A 21,776-nucleotide genomic window follows, 5' to 3' on the forward strand; every position below is an offset into this window, starting at 1 on the left:
ACTGTTTCCTAACATGTTTTTATTCTTCATATTTAACAATTATTCGCCGAAGGCGAGGTGAATATGGTCGAATAATCCCCGAGACGAATTGTTTTAGTATAATTTCCGAGCTGAACGGCAGAGAAATTTCTGAAATCATAACATTTTAGTAACATTTATTAACATTTTATTTTAACATTTTATCTAAACCGCGTGGAGCGGTTTATTTAGCATCATATAAGGAACCGCTCGACCAATCAGATTGCTGGAAACTCTTTGCTCAGCTCTGAAATTATACTAATACTAGTTTATCAGACCATTGAAATAAGTTTCAAATGTGAAAATGTGAATTGAAAATCTCCAGTTTCCCTCCCTCTCAGCTGTATACGTCTGATATTAGTGAAGTGTTAGGATTTTGCCCAGCAATACTGGCATTTGATTTCCAAATTTCACCGGAATATGCATGTTTCTCAACATTGCGTACTTAATTCAAAATGAGAATTATTCGCAAGTCTTGAAAACATTCTTTCTTTATTTTCATCTAAAATACACTGATTGTTACTATATCTAACCGTAATTTCCTCGTAAGATAAATAAGAAGTCGAGGGCGGGGCCGGGACCAGGGAAAGAAAATCAAGGTCATCAATCATGACAAGATGGAGACCGCACGCACTGTATATACCTCCTGTTGTCCCTCATAAATCCTTAGAAAAGTTTTGTAAGGATTCACGATTTATTTAGTCCGCGTGGTTTCCGGTACTTTAACTCGTACTTTTGTTGTGGTTTCATTGGAAATTCCCTCAGTTACACGTCCAAAGGAAAAGGGAAGCTTCAATTAGCAACTTAACCATAGGTCCATTAATTAAATAGATGCTTCGTAAGCAGGCAGTTTACTACTCTCTCTCTCTCCCCCTCCCCTCGTCCTTTCTTCTAACCCCCATCTCCATCTTCTGTGATCATCTGCGAAAGGTCATTCGCGGCCCAGTCGCGAGTAACATCCCGCCAGAATCGCAGGCGTTCTGAAACTCGATAATTTTCTCGAGCTTTAACAAAGTTCATTCTCCCAAACAGTCCATTATTTGACCCTTTCTTCAAATCTCATGATGAACGTACTTCGCACTTTGGCCATCACGAGTTTGATGATTTAGAACGCAAGAATTGCTGTAGACCAGATCCACCGGAAGGGAGCGGAAGTTGACCTAAGAATTCTATTGTTCGTGGGCTCATGATCAGTCTCACAGTGCCATTTGAACCGATGAGAACCTCAGACGGTCTCATCGTTTGTTGGGGAGCTCGCTGATAAGGAATCTCTCTTTCTTTGATGCGATGTTTTCGTTTTTATGGTTTCTGTACCTGTCGTTGACTAGTGTGTTTGTTGCATTCATCACTTATGTTATCTTCTTTCGCAAGGTAAGCAAGTTTAGAAATGATTTTTAGAGAAATTTTTAGACCATCAAAGATGAAGATCAGCTGAGCGCTGATAATGATATGATAATAATACTTGTTCATGTGGTGTTTGCTTAAACTGATCTTTTTTCGTATACTTTTCAGGGAACCATCAATGATAAAACGTCCGCGCAGGAAAAAATAAAGTTTATCAAAAAGGTAACTGTTTGTTTTTGGTGAGAGATTTGTTTACTGCTCCAGTTCTATTTTTTTGTAATCTCAGTTCTTACATACTAGCTAGCCAGTTTGTAGTTTATAGTACGCAGATCACTCGTCGATCAGCCATGTAAAACCCCTCAGATTTTATTCAATGGTTAAAAGAAATGTTTAAATACAAATCACAGGTGCTTATTTCATGCTCAACAAATTTCAGAATCCAAAAGTATGTAAATTCACTGCGTGAGCTCGATGATTCAGTACTTAATGTTGTAAATTAGTTACAGTCATTAATTATTAAGCCTCATTTTCTACTCTAAAGGACAATATTTACGTCAATCGATCAATCAAAAAATGTATATTATTCGAAGTTTCACAAAACAAGCATCTGGAACAAAGAACAGTGGTGTAAAATTTCAGCAATTGAATACTAAATGTCTGAAGTGTGATGGCACAGACTTCAGCTGTGTCACTGTGTCACATTAATTCATTAATGATTACATAATGTGACTCATAATATTTATGGCATTGGAAAACATTTGTGTGAAATGGTGACATAATACTCATTGTTAAGTAACTTAAACTAAGAATTTCAGTAGTATTAGTGTTAGTAGTTATGTTTTAACTATGATATTTTACTGCTTGGAATGTTTTTTCTTTTTTTGCATCACTAAGTGGAGCTGTCAATTTTGTTGTATTCTGAATTATTTACACTGATTTTTTTCATTTTAAGAATGAGGCATGGAAACTCTTAATATGGATTTACAACATAAATTTTTGCTCAATGTTAATATATTTATATTTATTTAGCTATATTTTGGAGGCTATTGTTATTTGTAATTATTGTTGATGATACTATTTTCAGATAATATTTCAATTGGAGAGCTTAGATTTTGCTTTCAGTTTTACAAGCCTCACATTTTAAGAAAAATTGACAATTTTTTTCCCACACTAAAGTATAGAATACTTGGATATAGTAACTCAGCAAGGTTTAGCATGTGGTATATTTTGAAGAATATGTGATCATACTCAAGAGAAACATCAGAGAAACATCAGTCATTAATTTATGACTTTAAAATAACATTTTTCTGATAACAAATTGGCAATTGTTAACAAGTCATCGTTCATCATTAATTTCTCAATGATGTTGATCTTTTTTTTATTATTTTCCTAGCATGTTCCTCCCAGAGCCTCAAAAGGCTGGCAGCTGAAGTCTGTTGACAGTGGTTTGAGAATCTGGCAAAAGGACTTGGGAGGAAGTACACCTTCCTGGCTGTCAAGAATAATTTATGCATGTTCTGGAATCATTCCTGCTTCCAAGCAGGTAGCTAATAAAAATATTTTAAATAATTTATTAATTTTTATATGGTGAACATATGGCTGTATGATAATTTTTACAATTGTTGATAGTGTTATTTTAAGAATTATGCTTCAGTCACACTTTCCAGGCGTGATTACGTCTAAAAGTCTACACACTTTTTCTAAGTGTGAAAAAGTGTGATTTAAAGTCAGTCACACTTAACTCACACTTTCCAAGTAATATCACACAAGTCATGTGATCAAACTTTAATTTTTACACAGTAATTATGAAATCATTAATTAAGAATTATACTGCAGATGCTGGGGTGTAACTTAAAGTGCTAATAAGGATAAGGTGAAGAGAGATGAAGTTTGTTTTGCATGTTTGTTTTGAGAAACTGATCCATAGTTTTACTTTTTCTGGGCACTGGATGTTTGGTGCAAATCAGAAATCAGAGAATTCTTTAGTTACAAAGCAGTTCTTTGTTAATATTTAGAAATGCAGAGTATAACCCTAACTTGTTAATTTAGATTGTTGTCCTACTACTATTAACACTTTTTAATTATAACCCTGTGGGGAAATGTGACATTTTTTTAGAGAGGGTAGATAAAGGTTTACAAGTGACACGTGAATAAGCGTAAAATTAATATATGACACATGAATTTTACAGAAAGGCAAGGTAAGGTCAGATTTGAAATTTTCCCTTTTACAATTTGTTATGTGAATGCTACCCTCTCTTTAGGGAGAATTAAACATTTAATCTGAACGACTGGTAGACCTCAGATAGACCAGGAGAGTTTGGATACCTGGGAGATGAGTCGTTATTATCGACTGAGACTGATATATTACTAGCATTATTAAATATATCTTATTAACCAAGCACGAGGGCCGTACTGGGAGAATATCAGCCTGAGGTCTTGACAGCGAGGTCCGTACAAAAAAGACCGAGGGCCGATATTCTTCCAGTACGGTCCCGAGCAAGCTTGGTTAATTAAGAGATTTATTATACGACTGAAGTTCAAAGGGACACAAGTGCGGTATCATTCGGGACCATTCGGGACAGTGCCTGGTCCAATACTGAGTGAATATTGACCGGCAATAGAGCATTTTGATTGGTTGATTTTAGTTATCGGCCCTCTGACTGCCCGAGTCGTGTAATAATAGCCATTATTAAATACTAATATTTTCTCAAGGTACACGTAGTGTTATTGGCTGATGATAAATACATCAGCCAAATAACAGGTAAATACATGTAAAGTTACATGTAGGTGATAAATAAAATATTTAATCATTAATTGTCTTGAGTTTGTTATTTTTTTCAAAGAATTTCTCTGACTTCATGTGGTTCTCTTGAATGTTACTCAACAGGAGGTGATGAATGTCTTGAAACAGCCATGTCTTATGATGGAATGGGATCCTTCAGTGAAGACTGTGTCAAAAGTTACCATAGGAACTAATCAGGATGTTGTGTCAGTTTCTTTTAACTGCAACAGTTTTATGGCAAGAGCTGTGGTTCAGTTGAGGGAAATATTTGGTGGAGAGACAAGAGCAGTTTATTCAAGGTAAATAGATTCTGAAAATTTTTCATTGTTCTTTTATGTCCGGGTGAGGGTAGCCCTTGGCTGAAGAAGATTCTAGACTTGCAACAATCAGTTTGATATTTTCAAGTTGTTAAAACATCTAAAGAACGACCACGGCCTACAAACCATCGGCGACCTGACCAAGCATTTCAACGTACTTAAAAAGTGCACCGGGAAACTGGACTGTTTAGTTCATGAAATGCTTTTCATAAAGAAGATGAAGCCCTCTTTGAACAAACAATCGGATTCCATACGCGCGAAACTATTTATTTAATAGTTTACATTTATGAACTCAACACGCGCAATTATTTATTTAAATATTTTAAATATTTTAAACTTTTTACGTTTGCCACCTTCGTACGGTATAAATTAACTATTCATTTTTATTCCCTTCTCACTTGAGAATGATGACATGGAGTCATCGAAACGTTGTGTGTTTTTCTCACTAGTGTTTATTCTTAATTGTTAAATGATCTCATGATCTTTCCATCTGTTCTTTCTAATTTGTTTTCAATACCTAACATCATTAGATACTGGGATACAGACTTGAAAACAAAGTCTGAAGCATGGTTTGTGAGCTCATTCATTGAACAAGTCATTCCAGCAGAAGGGTCTTTGTTGTCTTTCTTCTTAGTGTCATCTATGGACAATGGTAAGATGTCAATAATAGAATTAACCATTCTACTTAATATATAGTTAATCTGTATGTTGTGGGGGTCATGGCCATTTTTATATATAAGCAATATGGGTGGAGAGGTCTGCCACCGTTATTAATAGCCTCTACAGGCTTGCGCACTACAATGAGAACTGATATTTCTCAGATGTACATGTATGCACATGTGTTCTGTTCTGCATTCTTTGCAATGGCCAACTTACAGTCACTCAGATTAAGTCATTGTGTTATCTAGCTGTGTTATCCAGTTCACGTATTTATCTCGAACTATGTTACAGTCCTGGTTCCAGCACTGGCTGGATCATTGAGTTATGTTCTTGGGCCAGGCACTTAACTCTCACTGTTAATGTTTCTGCCCACCCAGAATCGAGTATAAGTGGGTAACAGCAAACTGCAAGACACCTTACTTTGAGTTCATTGAGTGTACAAAAGTGTACAAATTCATAGTCTGAAGGGGAAAATTTTATTCAAAATATTTTGTGACTTTAAGTTATAATTTGCTTCTCAGTCTGTCAACAATTTGTTTTCAGGAGATGATGAGCCAAGTGAGAGTCTGGTCACATTAATTGTGGCCCCTGTATCAGAACGATTTGCGTCAATACCACAAATGACTGTATCCCGGGTGGCAGGACTTCAGGATTTCTTCACTCACTACAAACCTGATCAGTCTCCCACTAAGTCTGTTGGATCAGAAGCTGGCTCCGCAAGCTTGTCTGGGAGTGACAATCATGTGACACGCCTAGAATCTATTAACCCATCAAGTGAGTCATGTGGATCAGTAGTGTTTACAATTATCATTGAATTGATTGTGATGAAAATATAATTAATACAATTTTAGGGTTGAACTTGTTTAACACAAGTGGTTTAATTCAATTATGGATACATACAAGTATGATGCATGCTTAATTGACATGTGCATTGTATAACATGCTTCAATGCAGATGTATAGTAAACTGTGCAGTTTACTTTTAATGAACATGGAAATTTGACCAGGGTAGAGAATGCCCTTAGTATCACTGTTGCTAATTAGGGACTAAACGCGTACCCTGAGGTTTGCTTTGTTTATATTTGACATTCTAACCCACTTATTCCAGTGACTATTATGAGATGGCTAATTAATTGATGACACCACTGAGGTCTTGATTGATTGATTGATTGATTCTTCTGCCAGGTAGTAGTGATTTACTTGGTGAAGCAACAGACCTGACAGATGATAACAAAATGAGAGAAAGGGTATGTGACTGTATGTACCAGGTAACATGTCAAATTTTGCCTTCAAAACCACAGCTAGCCTCCTTTGCAGACATTCTTTATGCGTCGAATTAAAAATTTTCCCCCGATGAGAGAATTTTTAATTCGGCACACAAAGAATGTCTGCAAAGGAGGCTAAACCACAGCCAGTCTGGGATGTTTACATGATACCAGCTTTGGCAACTTTTGCAATGATGCAAGATACAATCATTATGTAACCCCGCTACTCCCTTGAGCCTGTCATGTATATCAGTGCAAGTTAACCACTGACAGCTGCTTTCAGTACCAGTGCAGTAGTCTGGTCATTTCCTCATGAAATCTTACAAAGTGAGATTCATGAAACCAAAGAACAATCACCTTTCATGTTATCATTAATTTTTGGCCTACTGGTGGACTTGAGGGAACAGGGGCATGCCTAATGTCTGTCTTGAGATTGGTAGAAAAAATACAGATTTGTAAATGCGATACAAAATGAAGGAATCATCAGGGTGAAGAAACTAAATGTAAGTTTTCCCTGAACATGCACTTTCATTTGAACAGAACTTTTCCTTTCAGCATTTGATCATTGAAAGTATGTCATATTTAAACATACCACTGTAATAGAATTTTTTAAATTACAAACTGGAGAAACTTGATTGTATTTTCAATTCTATTCAATTTGGAAAACTTTATTATCATGTTATTTCTTTTTTAAAATAATCAACAGGGAAATGGTGTTGTTGTGAGTGATTCTCGTCTTCCAGAATTTCTCAGCAGGTGATAATCCTTCATCACTTTCTAGGGAGTGTAAATAATTAAAACAGAAGAGTGATTAATTTAAGTTATAGTCTTGATAGATAGGGTAGCTCAAAATTGATGTTAGGATAGCTCAATGAAGAGAGTCAAAGAGGAAAATGTTCATTCATGTGCACTTTAATCTATTGTAAGTCTTAGGAAATATCCTGGAAACCCTCCTGCAAAATGTTTTTTTCAATGTTTCCCCTCCCCACCTCAACACATTCTCCCCCTTCCTAAGAACTTAAATATGGTCTCATAAAAAGATGTGTAAATATGGTCTCATACACAAAACTTTGTCTATGGATCTTTAACACCACTATGTTCAAAATGTAATTTCTCTCAAAGTCATACTCTTTCATTCCCATGAATGTTATGGTTTTGATTGAAACCTCAGAAAATCTTAATCACACTATTTTCACAAATGACTCAGAATTACTTATTAAATATCTTTTAGTTAGCTGGATTTGTTGAAAGCGAGTTTTGTAATGAGTTTTCCGATGAGTTTGCTTTCTTTCTTTCATTCTCTAAATAATAGATTCTTTGGAATGAGTAATTTGATAATATGCGTTTTATTTTTCTGTGCCAGTGAAAGTTTGGAGAGAATGCTCCAAAAGCTGATTGGAATCTATGAAGCCACCGAAGGGACTGATAACTGGACTTCTCAAGGAAAAACAAAGTATGTTGAAAACTTGAAAACTTTTATTGATGTGCACAAGGATAAGTAGAGAACACATGAAGGAGTGGTCCCATCTGTCTGAGGGGAGTTATAAGTTGATTAAAAATGATTGAGGCAGATTGGAGTTCAAATTGAATGACAGGTGCCTACTTCAACTGTCCTTTGTACAGATCTGTCCATTTTGGATTGGAGACATTATGTTATTTCCTTGATAAAGGCATTCATTTTTAGTAGTTGTGATGAATCATCCTGGAGCTTGTTTTTTTTTAAGTGCTAGAAGAGAAGGAAATTTACTAAGAAAGGGCCATAAAGAATATTTTGTGTAGACTTAAGTGAGTTATCATTTACATTAACCCTTGATGTAACACTCCTTGAGGAAAGGATATTGTGAATGTCCACTCTCTTCTCTATGGAGTGTGAAGTAGGAAGCTATTTTTTGGACCCAGAGATACCAAGTTTCAATCTTGAGACTAAATATTTAATCAAAAACACACTCATATTATGTTCCTTCAGGGGTCTAGATATTCTAAAACGACCACCTAAGGCAGGAGAGCGACCCTGGGACTGCTATAAAGCAACTTCAGTGGTAAATGTGCCACTCGACTACATTCTGGCCTACATTTATGCATTGGACTACAGAGGAGAATGGGACGACATGTTCCTTAAAGGTATTCAACATCAGTTTCTTGTAAGCTGTACTGTACATGGATAAAAAAAAATGACTGAAACATGAGACTTTTTTAAACCAATTATACATTTGACCCAAAATTCAATGAAACAACTTTAATTCCATCTTCCAATACTGCTCATTAAAGCTTTATGATACATCATCTAAAGAAATGGCCTTGCTTGGCATAAGCAAACAGTTGAGAAAGTTTGTACAATGCCTAAATTGAAGTGCAGAACAAAAACCAAAATTTTTATTGGTGATCAAAATTCCCAGCTGAGTTTTTGATGCTCCATATTTTCATGTACCTCTTTTAATGGAGAAGCTCACTCATACCTGCAGGAGGCCAGGCTCTTAGCCTGTAGTGAAGGTGCAGCTTTGCCAAGAGAGCAGAGACTATTTCTTTGACAAATGTTCAGCTGCCATCTTTGAATTTTACTGCAGTGAGAGATTGGGGAGATGAAGATTTGATCACAACAAGCTTGTAATACTTACTTGTCCTCCCTGGCAAAATTCCTGCACTACAGACTAACATGCTCCAGTTTGGGTTCAAGGCAAAATGCTACCAGGTCTATTTTTTTTTACCTCTTACTCCCTGAGTCTTGCAACCAAAATGATAACTTTAAGAGTTCTGCATTAACCTATTTAGCCAAAAACCAGAATTTCACTTTCCCTACATTGTCACATACCAACCACATTCATCTCACAAATGAGTCCTCACTAAATTACTCTAGTGTTGACTTCTGCACAAAATATGGAATGTCTCCAAAAAAACAACAACAAATAGATTTGGGAATCAATAGTAAAGAAAGTGTGATAAAATCACATCAGTTCTAATGTCTCTCACGAAGAAAACTCATGCATTCCCAGCAATCGGCATCAGCTGGGTTAATTAATTTGAGGTAATACATTCAGATGAATTCATTAGTTTTCCTTCGGTTTGAATAAATGATAGTGCAGATCTAAAGCGAAGGATAAGCTTCTGTTAGGATCTTCTTCGAGCCTATTTATTTCCAGCTCTCTGATGATAAAATCCTCTCCGTAAATTTTGTTCCTAAGCTCTTCAGAAATGCAGGCTGGTGGCCTCATTCCTCGGTCAATTTCATAGTAATGGCTTTCTAACATGTAGTTTCCATCACTGGCGAGAAGTGAACGCATCTTTTTCGTATATCGTTTGCCATTATCGTCGAATGCAGGAGCAACCGCAGACAAGGATCCTCGGTCCCAAATAGCGTCAAATCTACCACCGACATCATCTTCCGCAATACTGAACAGATTACAGCAAAAGATCGTAATAGCCTTTTCGTTGCACGTGTACTTGTCAACTGGTTCGTTGTCTGTGGCCATTTTAACGATTTCCACGGTAAAACTCAGATTATTCTCGGAGAAGAAAGTTTCAATTGCTTTTCTAGCAACCTCTACCCCTACTACAGTGTGTCCTTGGTCGGCTAACCACAACATATCGACTGACTTGCCGCAAAGAGGCACGAACACCCGCACTTTAGGTCTTCCAGCGGTGAGCTCGTGAACATACTTGATTAGATATGCGTTTACTTCTTGCCGATGCCAGCCCGTATGCCCTTCCTTCCAACGATCGGCCCAATATTCAGCTGTAGTTGAGTCCGTTTGTTCAGACATTCTTCTAGAATTCTGCTGCTCCGACTTCTTTCAAGTGATGGTGATATATTCCCTCGATACACTCGAAACTGTTACGTAAGGAAACTTGAGGAAGTGTTGGTCATGGCTTGGTAACCACGCAATTTAGAATTCTCCGGCAAGCATTTTCGTTGTATGGTAGTTAGTAGGGACCTTAAGCAACCACGACGGCGACTACAACGAGGACGTAGAAAACCAAGAGATCTAATTGGTAGTACAATAGTTCAGCACGTGCATTTTGAAACTTTGAACATTTCTTAGCCGTCCTATGCAAAACAACAACATGAAATCGCCGAAATTTGCGTCGTCTGCGAGCCGAAACCGCGACGGCAAATATTTTAATTTCCATTTGGAACTCAACGTTACTTTTATACGTCATACTGAAGCTGAGCTTTGCCGCCGTATGAGACAATAAGCTCATGCAGCTATTTTTTAAATTCTAACTAAGAGTAGAAATTCATTTTTTAATCGAAGTCTTCCTTGGCGTTGCCGTCCTGACTGCTTAAGGTCCCTAGTGACTGTAATTGAAGATGTCTTAGAATTTGGCCTCACCCTTATACCACCGACTCGCCTGTGACCTCGAGACTTCTTGAAACGTAACACTCTCATATTGCAGAGCGATTGTTCGTTTCTTTTTCAACAATCTGAAAATTGTTGTTTTCTTTCTAACATTTCACAGGCGAAACTGTGGAAGAAATTGATCCTATTACGAAGGTAAGTCTCGGTAGAGATGGCCTTTTAATTATCACTTATTTCGGGTCAGGAATAAAAAGAATTCTTTTGGACAGTTTGACAGTTTCTTCCAAACCGTCATTTGTCACGCAACGCTCAGTTCGTCACTAAACAAATTGTTTTTATTATTTTTACTTCTTTCCATAATAAGCGACGCATTTACTGGCAGAGAAATAATTGCTCTTATAACAATAGTGATAAATTATGAGTAACAGCACCAAGTAATGTTAACGTGGTAGGGATGCGTATGTTTTTGTCACTTACTTTGAGCGTCACGCAATGGTTGTGTCACTTACTTTAAGTGGAACACAATGGTTGTGTCACCTGCTTTGAGCATCACGCAATGGTATGATGTTTGACTAGTTCCTGAAAAACGATGAGGCAAAGAAGCACAAGACAATTCCTCATAAATCATGCCTCCATTCGTTACGCTACGGTGGGTTCTTGAAAATAGTGATAAATGTTTCTGTTTAAAAAATGTGTTGCGTTAACGCGAAATTTTGCCTCCATCCTCACAACTTTTCGCCGCTATTTCAGGTCAACCGACTGGAGTACAAACCACAGTGGCCAGCCAGCGGTCGGGACTTCTGTGTCATAGCTATTCTCAGAGAGATTGATGAAGGTGTAATTGCTTTGGCTTCTGAGGCGGTGTGTGCTTTAAGCGTCATTTTTTACCTTTTACTAACTTAAAGGAACCGTTTTTTGGCGAGACACGGCAGCTTAGTGTTAAACATGCTGAAAACCGGGTCAAAAGATCCGAGTTCATTGTGTTATGGTCTTAGACAAGACATCCAACTTTCACAGTGCCCCTCTGACTCCACCAAGGATATCAATAGGTATCAGAGCACTGAGCTAGAAACCTAGTAAATTATTCTGGGTAGCCTGCAATTGATGGGTGATCGTGTGAGACGCGGCCAGTGACTGGACCCTAGGTCGAAAGGTCTTGGTACGAAACCTGGCCGGGTCTCTGAGTTGTGTTGCGATGAATTGCTGGGGGTGGAAGTGGGGGGTTGAGGCGGGGGAGGGGGAGGGGTGACCTTGCAATTGACTACCATCTCTACCTCTCCTCTTTTGGAGTGAAAATGGCTTCATAAAATCTGCAAGTCTTGAAGACGGTAACTTGGAATAAAATTTTTTTGTGACTGTTACAAAAGCGGGGATATTTTCAGATAGCTTTAAGGTGAAAGGAGACATAACTACAGAGCCTGTTGATAGTAAAACTTACACGCGGGCTCTGACACTAGTAGAAATAAAAGAGCGAATACACAACTTTTTAGGCCGTAGAGGAAATATTTTTTACTGTTTTGTTCGCAGGTGGAGCATGAGAGGTGTCCCGAAATGAAAGGGCTTGTTAGGTATGAAGTTTGGCAAACTATAACTTCTAACTTTTAGCGTGAGGTTCTAGAGAAACGAAGTATCACTTGTCTTATTATTATTTTTTAATTTTTTGTTTTTGGTTGTTTTTGTTTCAGAGCGGAGGTTATTACTGTTGGCTTTGTGGTTAAAGAACTGAGTAGTGATCCTCCAAGTTACCTTGTAACGTATATGACTCGCGTTGATTTAAAAGGTAAGTAGAGGAGCTTACCCCTTTATGCAGGCTTCCCAGCCATCCACGCGTGGACAAATGCGGGAACAGGTGTCCTGTGCGCGCGAGTTCTGGATTCTGAGTACTAGGCTTCTACAGTGTCCAAAGGATTCTGAGATCCTTGGGACTATGGTTATAACTCCAATGACGCCCGTGGGAACTAAAAATAATCCATTTACGATAGCTGAGAGATTTTCAAATAGTCGTGGAAACGATTATGCCACTATAGGCGGAACTGATCAAAAACTAAACATCTTGAGAACACAGAAAAAAGCTATTTTATTATAAATCGTCTCAAAATTGATACTTCCTCTTCATTTTTTTTTTTTTACAAAAGTCAAGTACTTATCGGGGTTTACTGTCTGCTTCTTTTTTTATTATTATTATTTTTTCTTATCATCTGTGTTTTTTAGGAAATCTACCTGCCAGACTTGTGAACAGAGTGCTATCATCTCAGCCCCAGGCTCTCGCTGTTTTACGAGATAAACTCGAGGCTTGTTACCAAGCTGATGTGGGAGTTGACGGCCTGGATACATCACAACTTCGTAGAGAAGGCGCTGAATTATGTGCGGCGTTACTGAAAGCCAAATCGTGTCAGCAAACACAGAAGGATATTGAAGGAGAGGAGAAAGAGTCTTTACAGGGCTGGAGCTTACTGGAGACGCGAGATACCGACAGTTTGCAGTCTGAAATGACCGATAGGTTCAACCCAAATAATATATCGGTAAGTGGTCGAAAGATCCTGTTCACAGTGTAGTGTTCTTGGGTGAGATACAGTATTCTCACACTGCCTCTCTCCACCCCAGAGCATAAATGGGCATCGTTAACCCTTCAACTCCCATGATTGACCAAGACAGAATTTCTCCCTACAATATCGATACAATATCAAGCAGACAGGTGATGAGAATCAAGAAAAATTATCAATGAGGGGATGACCATGTGATCCAATATCAAATTCTTAGAACTTACAACATAAGAACTGTATTACAGACAGTAAAGAGAATTACTCATTAGATCTTAGGAGTGATAAGGGTTAAAGTGTTAGGGAAACCTGATGAAATTCCTGGAAGTGGTACTCTTCGATGGTATTCTGTTCAAGGGTAGGGGAGTGTTGCAATGCTCTTGGTCGCTTTATGCTTATGAAACCGGTACAAGCTCTGGATAGATAAATCGTCTCTCTGGCAAGCCTTCATTACGATTTTAGTAACAAGATACCTAGGTGTCCTTGGATAAGAATAAATGTTTGTCCTTTAGGGGTCTCTTACTTTCCGTTTTATATACCTAATTATTCATTTATTCACTGAATTCTCTATTTACTATTTTTGTCCTCGGATTTCTTGTTGCTGTACTGGTATCGTTTCGAAGGTAAAAAGAGTTGAAGGAACGTGTTAGCAGAAACTGGGGAAATCTGCAGAACTTTAAGCTAATTTTGGCTGTTTTCTAATTCTTTCCTTTTCGGAAAAATTACCACTTCCTTGACCGAGCACCTCTCTGTTTGGATCAATCCTAAGTCTAAATAATTTGGTAATATCAACTAAGTTGAAATTGTAAATTGGCCACCGTAAAGAGTTAAAAAGCTGACGTTTCGCGAGCGTTCCTGAGCCCTTCGTCATTCACTCTGACGAAGGGCTAACGCTCGAAACGTCAGCTTTTAACTCTTTACGGTGGCCAATTTACATTTTCAACTTAGTTGATATTACCAAATTACCTTGTTACCCCCACCGATGTAGCACCACAGTTTCTTTAGAAACTTACCCCCGTTATTCCTAAGTGTAGTTAGTTCATTGCCAAAGTTTTAAACCGAGTGATCATGTTGAGAACAGCTTCAAGCACAAACTGGGCTCGACCCGGACCACTGTGATCTTCCCAATCGTCTGGGTCGTTATTGATCGTTTGGCCTGGTTTCTATATATAACTGATTAGTTCGCTCGAGTATTAGTATGGACGCTAGATGCGATTGTATGTAAACGAGCTCGTCAACTTTATCGTTTCTTCATGTAACTCTACATCATTACACTTTAGCAGGACTCTGGGGAAATGTTTCCAATTACAGAAGAACAAATGAAGCTTCCACTCGGTAAGAGACAGACACAGGTCATATCTTCTGTGTGTTAAATTCATAGCGCTTATAAGTGACCCTACCAAAGAGATAACAGAAAAAATTGGAAAAATTAGAACACATTGTTTTCAAATTTACCCAGATGCAATTCATTTCAATTTTGTTCATCTTTGTTTATGCATGTCTTGTGTTTTATTGGAGTTGTTTGCTTGCAGTTTGAACCGAGATTGCGAGGATTAAAATGCTTTCGTGAATGCCGTACTCCTATAATATGATATAATATAATATAGGATTTCTATAGCGCTCATCCTAGAGTTGGGAGCGCTTTACAATGTGTACAATTAAAATGATTATAAATAATTAACTAAATTAACCAGGAAATAATACTAACAAATTAATTGATATTAATAGTCCTACAAATGGACTATTAATCTTCTCACTCTATACACGATTGTAAAAAAAAAATACCAGGAAAATAATTCTATTCGTTTTCACCACATTGTTTTGTTTTAACAGCGGACAGACATCAGTTAGATTATCGAACGCTCGGCAATCAAGCGGCTGCAAACCTTCTAGGAGAGGTAATAAGATTTAATCGCTACTCCAGCCTTTAGTATCTTCTACCTCAACCACACTTTTTCTACTCTCCATCTTACCCACTCAATAATCTTCCCATTAATGTGATGAAAGCCCGGGGCTTCTTCAAAACGCGTTTTTACTAATTTCTTTTCTCTCGTTGTCGAAAGTATTGGGAAAGAAAAAGGTTGTAGTGTTTTAATACTGTATAGGGATAAAGCGTTTTTACCAATTTCTTTTCTCTCGTTGTTGAAAGTATTGGGAAAGAAAAAGGTTGTAGTGTTTTAATACTGTATGTGGAGCTAACCGCCGCTCGTTTAGCTCAATTGGTTAGAGCGCCGGATTGTGTTGTGCGGGAGGTCGAGGGTTCGAGCCCCGGCCGGTCTTAAAAGGGTCTTAAAATTAGTGAGGAGAATTTGCTACCTTGATTTTCTATAATCAAGAATTGGACAGATATTCTAGTTTTCTCGGATAAGGACGAATAAACCGTAGGCCCCCACGCTGCCTTACTGTGTGGTGGATGTCCTACCCTGGGTGGGAAGGGTGGGTGTTGGCCCTGAAAAGCCCTTATGGGGAGCGGTCAATTAACCTATGTATGTATAATAGTTTAAAGATCGGAGCCCGAGTAAGAGCATTTCGCAGAAAACTATGGTCAAAGGTTTAGCAGTTTAAGAATTTCGTGCTAAATCAGGTGATCCCTAGTAGACAACTTTCTTCGTAATCGTCAACTGTAAAGAGAGAATGAACTCTGTTTATTTTTGTTTATTTATTTCTTTTTTGACGCTTAGGTACAACTGGCTTCTCAAGTAGAGATATCAGTGTCAGAAGAGACGGGCGGGCAGGCCAATCAGGGGAGAGAAGGGGAGTGGAGGTACGTTGTTAACGTTACTCAGTAGCTTGTCCACTTTGGCTCTTTGTGTCACACAACATAAAGCTCAAACCTCGTGGCAAAGAGAGCGTCGGAACTGGTGCACCGATTGAAGCTGTTTTTAATGTGTCCGGTAAAAAAGTCGTAAATTTTTCGAGGGATCGCAAAAGGAATTGTTTCCAGTTACCTTGGAATCAGTTAAAGTGTCTATACGGCCAACAGGGTTTTTATTGTTTTGGTATCTCTTTAACCTGTAAAAAGTATTCTAAAAAAAAAAAACATTGGATTCTGACGCCTCTTCACCATAAAATCGAGGTTTAAAGTTCCCGCGTCGGCCACGCCCAATGAAGTTGACCGCGTAAGGGAAGATTGGTGATGAGTGACGTCACTCCAGAGCGTCTCGAGCGTCGTGTTGTTACTTTGCTTGACAAATGCAGTACTTTTACAACACATCTATAGGGCATATTTATGTCGCCGAAAACTCTTCACCTTACGGAAAAAACAGTGAAATGAACCACTGGCGGGATTTGGCGCGCTCCTGACTTGACTTCACGACCCATTCTGAACCCAATCTCTTTTTTTTCCCGACTCACGGTCACCTTCAATGGGCGTGGCCAAAGCGGGAAGTTTAAAGCTCCATTTCAGGGCGAAGACTCGTCAGAATCCAATTTTATATAAGAATGCTTTTGTACATGTTAAATACATACCAAAACTATAAAAACCGTGTTGGCCGCATAGACACTTTAATGATCTGATCTTCAGAAAATAGCAGCGAGCCAATACAGCGACTTGATAGCGGTCCATACTGAAATCTAAAATGAAACCGCGGAAACGATGTGAAGGCAAAAAATAGGTTAAGCAACACGAGGGGTTGAATTTTTACTAAATTCACACAACTCGAGATGAGATGAAATCAAATCCAATCTGCGGCTTTCAAGCAACATTTCGCTATTCATCTTTGTGGTGGTTCGATGAAGAAATCAGTTAATAAATGGTGGTTATTCTTTTATCCTCATCTTTTTGTTTTTTCCCCTCATTTACGACCTCTATTATGTCTCCTCGAGTTACCCTCTCTATCGTAACTGTCTCTCTGTCTCTCTGTTTTCTTTTAGTTATCGTAGTATTGAAAAAGACGTCGTGATATTGCAGAAGACGGGAGATAAAATTCACAGGTTAGTACATTTTGTCGGAGGGTTTTCTTCTTAGTGAAATAACCTCTTGAGCGAATTCGGAAACGCCTTCGTCTTCAGTGACAGTTTGTCGTCGAGATGAAAAGCGAGATGTTAGGGCCAATGCTGGAGACATCCGCCATAGAGATGACTTTGACATTCAAGTCGATAATCAGCGACTTTTATTTTACCCAGTCAAATAACATCTCCAGAACGCAAGCTAAGAGCTTTTAAGGAACGTTTGTACTTCTTTTAGTGTTTTGTTTCCTAGGTCTTGGCTATTATTTGACATCTGGATTATGGTTTATGACTTTCTATTTGTATTTACAGTTTTCTTGGCAAGGGAATGATTAAAGTGAAGCCGCCAACAGTGTGGGAAGCGGTGCGGAATCACATGACGCGTCACGTGTACGATAGAATGTTGAAGGTAACTATTAATACATTCTTGTCCGGTTTACCAGTTAGCATACTCGGGCCGTATGTCTGGGATATGCAGTTGTATATAGTTTAGCGTCTTATAGGTACTTCACCACCTTACGCATGCGTATTCAACCCCAGCGGTTTTCTACCTCTCGCCAACCTCGTACCTAAAGAATACAGTATACTCTTTTAGCGGTCTGCCAGGCGACTAACAGCTGGTCACAAAGCTTCAGGACTCCGGGCTCGGGGTCACCTTTGTACTGAAGCATTTGATGCAAAGCTGGAATTAAGCTTATTGGAAATACCTGCTCTCACGCCTTTATGTCATAATTGCATTTGTTTATTATCTTCCATGGTGCCTGGCTGTTTATTTGTTTGTCTATTCGAATGTTAGACATAACTATTCTGTTTTGTTTGCATATCGAAGAAAACTAAGTTGGTCAGACAAATCGACGATCAAACTAAGATCAGTAAGTTTATTGAGTTTATTTTTATCTTTCTGTCTTCTTGAATTAATTGATTATTGGCTGAATGTAGCGTAGACTTGTGGCATGGGAACTTGATTTTAGAAAACAACAGATTACCGATTTTTCGAAACTCTTGTCAATGTAACCCACAATTTTCGCTTTCTCCGGGAGGTTCGGAAAGAAAAAGGAGATTCCACTTTATTCCACTTTAAACAGCCCAACCCTTTCTCTCCAACGATTCCTCAGTGGTATTAGTCTATAAAACCAATGCGGTGTACTTGAAAATGCTTGTAAAGTTACCGTGAAAATCTTGTTTTGAAATTTTGCTTTCTAATGGCGAGCTAAGCGGATTCCTTTTTTATTTTGTTTTTCCAGTTTATTGCCATCATGAAACAAGTCAGTGCTTCGTCAAGCAGTCTCGCGATTCTGTGGCTTTAATAGGAGAACGAGTCGAGGTGAATCTTTACACTATATCTTGCCAGTGGGTTCCCTGTGGATTACTTTACTTTGCAGGAGACGTGGTGGCTTTCGGATCGAGACCCATTTTTTGAAAGTCCTTACTGATGATCCCTGGTCTCGAAAAGCTGATTTTTTTTTTATTGTGTTTACATTTAAGTTCGATATATCGATAGGTTTGAGATTCAGTCAAATTTCGGTATCAAGAAATGAAACAAATAATTATTTTTTTTGTAGGGACACGTGCTTCCATACTTTCGATTGAGATTTCAAAATATGGCTTTGTGCCCTTAAAAAACAGGGGGTTCCCGATTCGAGCCCCGTTCATGGTACTGTAGTGTTTTCTCTGGCAAATACGGCTTTCTCTTCCCTCAAAGTATAAATAGGAACCAGAAAACTATTAGGAAACACGAAGAAATGCTGCCGGGATTAGGGGATGGGGGAGAGATAGGATGGACTGGCAAGCCATCAAAGGGGCGTTGGAGAGTACCTTGGAGAAGGAGGTGTACTGTGGGCTGGCAACGCATCAAAGGGGTGTTCTAGAGCTCCTAGTTCTTTACTATGGGTGCGGCAACTATGCGAATTGAATTCCCAGACTTTGCATTTTACAACAGCAATTAAAGTGTCAAGAAATTTCCCGCTTTTTTGTTCCGGCTTTTTCCAATCACCTTATTGATTAGAGAGATACTAAAACCTGTTTTTCCCATACAGCCTGAACGTTACGTAGTAGCTGGAACATCCGTGGACATCCCCGAATTACCACAGCACAAGGACATAACAAGACTGAAGGTAAGACTTGTTTCGTTCAAGATAAATGCTGTATTAACTGCCTTCACTGTTTGTTATTTCCCCACCTTTTGGGTCACGTGAGCTCCGTCTCTCTGATTTTTCTGTGCTTCAAAGTTAAAAGTGCTGTCGCTTAAACAAGCGTAACCAAACCATTTACAATTCAAACCGACTAAAATTAAATACACAAGATTCCATGTTACTCTGAGGACGAAACTCAGAGTAACAGGGAATCATGTGTGTTTCATTTTAGTCAGTTTGAATTGTATTTCGCTCTACACTCATCTGTATTGAGCACTTTCTAGCAGCATTTACGACAATTTCCCACAATTATCCTTTCTCATTTATAATCTTTTGACAGATTCACGTCGCTGGTTGGGTAATTGAGCCCATACTACAAAATGGTCAGCTATATTCCATGGTGTCTTATCTTGCACAGGTATAGGGACATTCGATATAACGTGACTCTACTAGTACAGTGCATTTCAATTGAGTGAAAAATAAAGTAGAACAGTGGTAATCTATGCGGCTATTCTAAACCAACAAAAATATTCGAAGCAGCCAATAAAATAAACGGCAAACCATTTGAAGCGCTAGAAAACGTGAGTAGCCAATGAAAGCCGCGATTGGTTTCATTCTTGCCAGAGTGTGGCATCAATCATAGATCCGTGTTAGGTGAGCAAAACCAAAGCAATCCCGCTTTACTTCTGACACTCAATTGGAAACTGCTTTAACCGCCACGTCGATCTCGTTTCCCACTTTATTTCATTGTTTCTTTTGATCCTTTCACTCTTAGTAAATCTCCTTAACGTCTTTCATACAATTCTTACGATGTTAGTTTGGAGAATTTGGTATTGGATCAAATAGTAATCTCCTGATTGATTTTTTTTTATTATTCTCATCACTTGTCTGCTTGATATTGTAAGGAAAAAGACTTTCTTGGTCACTGATGGGAGTTGAAGGCTCGAACAATAGAGATGTACCATTTTCACGTTTGTTTTTCCAGATTGATTTTGGTGGTCCTTTTCCTGCCACTCTTTTAAATCGGGTCGGTCGTCGCCAACCACTGTGTATCGCTTATCTCAGAGACCACCTGGAAAAAATTGAACGCAAAGCATCTGCAGTATAACCACTTAAAATATGATGAGTGACCCACAGCTTGGGGCGAATTATGGACAGGGAACAAAATTACGGTCGGTACGCTGTTGGGGATGGTGCTTGGTGACTGTGCCATTAAATTTGGATCACGGAATGTTCTTCTTGGTAGGAAATGGTGATTTCCTCACTTTTATGAACAGTTAAATTTCACAGAAGAAAAACAAACAAACAAACAAACAAACAAATAAACGAACAAAGAAAGCAGTAATTTTCTTTTTTCGAGATTCCCAAAGCTTTAAAACGAGGACAAGTTAAACGCCTCTGCTTTGGGAATGTTTTACTATTGTATTGAAAATAATATTATTTTTCACAAAGAACATTTTGTACTTGCATTCTAGAATCAATTTCTCACGAAAATCATTTCACCCACAGTTGACATTCACACTTAAAGCATGAAACTTATTAATTTACTTTTATATCATTATGTTAGCTAAATACATGCACGACGGCCTCTGAGACACTTGATGATGCCCTTAAATGTATGTTATCCTTACCTGAAGTTCCCTGGCAGCATCGCTGACCAAATAGAAATTTGTTGTCGCGAAGGTTAACCGCGTGAGTGGGAATTGCATCATTCATGATCCAATCGAAGTCTTGCTTTCTGCTCCAGAGGTTGTTATTGTTTGTTCGTTTGTTTGTTCGAACTGGGGTTGATCTTTGATCAGGTGCAACCACAAATTTGAATTACAAAATTGAAGAATTTTTTTGTAAGTTGTATATTGTATGTATAATTGTTATATATCTCTTTCAATTTCTGCGTAAATTTTATCTCAATTGTTGTAAGCTTTAAATGTTTCGTTAAGTGTTTCGTTTCTTTCAATTTCGTACAAAAAACCGTGAAATATCTTTCTATTTTTGTTACCTTTGCTCTTTTTATTTCGCTCGTGTTTGTCAAAACCATGGCTGAGCGTTTCCAAGGTTACTGTTCAGAGCTGCAATTGTGAATCGAATATACTATTCGACTTTTATCTTTATCCTTTTCAAGAAGAAGCTTTCAGACTTGAAGAAAGACAGAAAATTGTAACTAATGATGAGTGTGAATGGATGGTTAAATTTTAAGTCACATTTATTTGTTTGAAAAGTAATAATGCAAAATAAATGCTTGAATGTTTGTTTTTGCTTCTTTGGCTGTTGTGAATTTGTTTGGTTTTTGCAAGAATCCAAACCGGGCGAAAAAGGCGCATATTGATTAAAATAATTGTATGCAAGCACGATTCCCAAATGAGAGATCTAATTCAAACTAAGACCCAAAATATTTTCCTATGTTTTGACATTAAAAGATTAAAAAAAATCCTTTAATCGCAATATGAAAGCAGCAATGAAATTACAAGTGTTTAAC

General features: G+C 38.1%; 2 protein-coding genes across 2 annotated transcripts; one reads left to right on the forward strand and one right to left on the reverse strand.

Annotated features, from left to right (window-relative positions):
* The first annotated feature begins 1,211 nt into the window (after positions 1 to 1,211).
* On the forward strand, positions 1,212 to 21,549 carry LOC111347595 (uncharacterized). The gene is made up of 25 exons (XM_022954831.2): positions 1,212 to 1,389; positions 1,531 to 1,584; positions 2,756 to 2,905; positions 4,250 to 4,443; positions 4,992 to 5,113; positions 5,665 to 5,895; positions 6,306 to 6,367; positions 7,092 to 7,141; positions 7,749 to 7,838; positions 8,352 to 8,506; positions 10,841 to 10,875; positions 11,431 to 11,541; positions 12,208 to 12,248; positions 12,366 to 12,460; positions 12,892 to 13,202; positions 14,501 to 14,555; positions 15,054 to 15,118; positions 15,902 to 15,984; positions 17,094 to 17,153; positions 17,481 to 17,577; positions 17,998 to 18,040; positions 18,413 to 18,492; positions 19,205 to 19,282; positions 19,641 to 19,718; positions 20,286 to 21,549. The coding sequence occupies exons 1-25, from the start codon at positions 1,306 to 1,308 to the stop codon at positions 20,406 to 20,408; spliced, it is 2,547 nt and encodes an 848-aa protein (XP_022810566.2). The 5' UTR covers positions 1,212 to 1,305; the 3' UTR covers positions 20,409 to 21,549.
* Positions 9,009 to 10,241, reverse strand: LOC111347609 (putative thiopurine S-methyltransferase). Its single transcript, XM_022954845.2, has one exon. The coding sequence runs from the start codon at positions 10,141 to 10,143 to the stop codon at positions 9,430 to 9,432; it is 714 nt and encodes a 237-aa protein (XP_022810580.1). The 5' UTR covers positions 10,144 to 10,241; the 3' UTR covers positions 9,009 to 9,429.
* Positions 21,550 to 21,776: the final 227 nt, after the last annotated feature.

Source organism: Stylophora pistillata, chromosome 6, assembly GCF_964205215.1.
Source record: "Stylophora pistillata chromosome 6, jaStyPist1.2, whole genome shotgun sequence".
NCBI lineage: Eukaryota > Metazoa > Cnidaria > Anthozoa > Scleractinia > Pocilloporidae > Stylophora > Stylophora pistillata.

Bases quoted from the DNA above. Each gene is read 5' to 3' on its own strand.
- LOC111347609 (XM_022954845.2), bottom strand. From the start codon at position 10,143: ATGTCTGAACAAACGGACTCAACTACAGCTGAATATTGGGCCGATCGT.
- LOC111347595 (XM_022954831.2), top strand. From the start codon at position 1,306: ATGTTTTCGTTTTTATGGTTTCTGTACCTGTCGTTGACTAGTGTGTTT. The intron at 17,578-17,997 runs GTAACTATTAAT...TGCATATCGAAG, and splicing joins TGTACGATAGAATGTTGAAG to AAAACTAAGTTGGTCAGACA. The intron at 18,041-18,412 runs GTAAGTTTATTG...TTGTTTTTCCAG, and splicing joins CGACGATCAAACTAAGATCA to TTTATTGCCATCATGAAACA.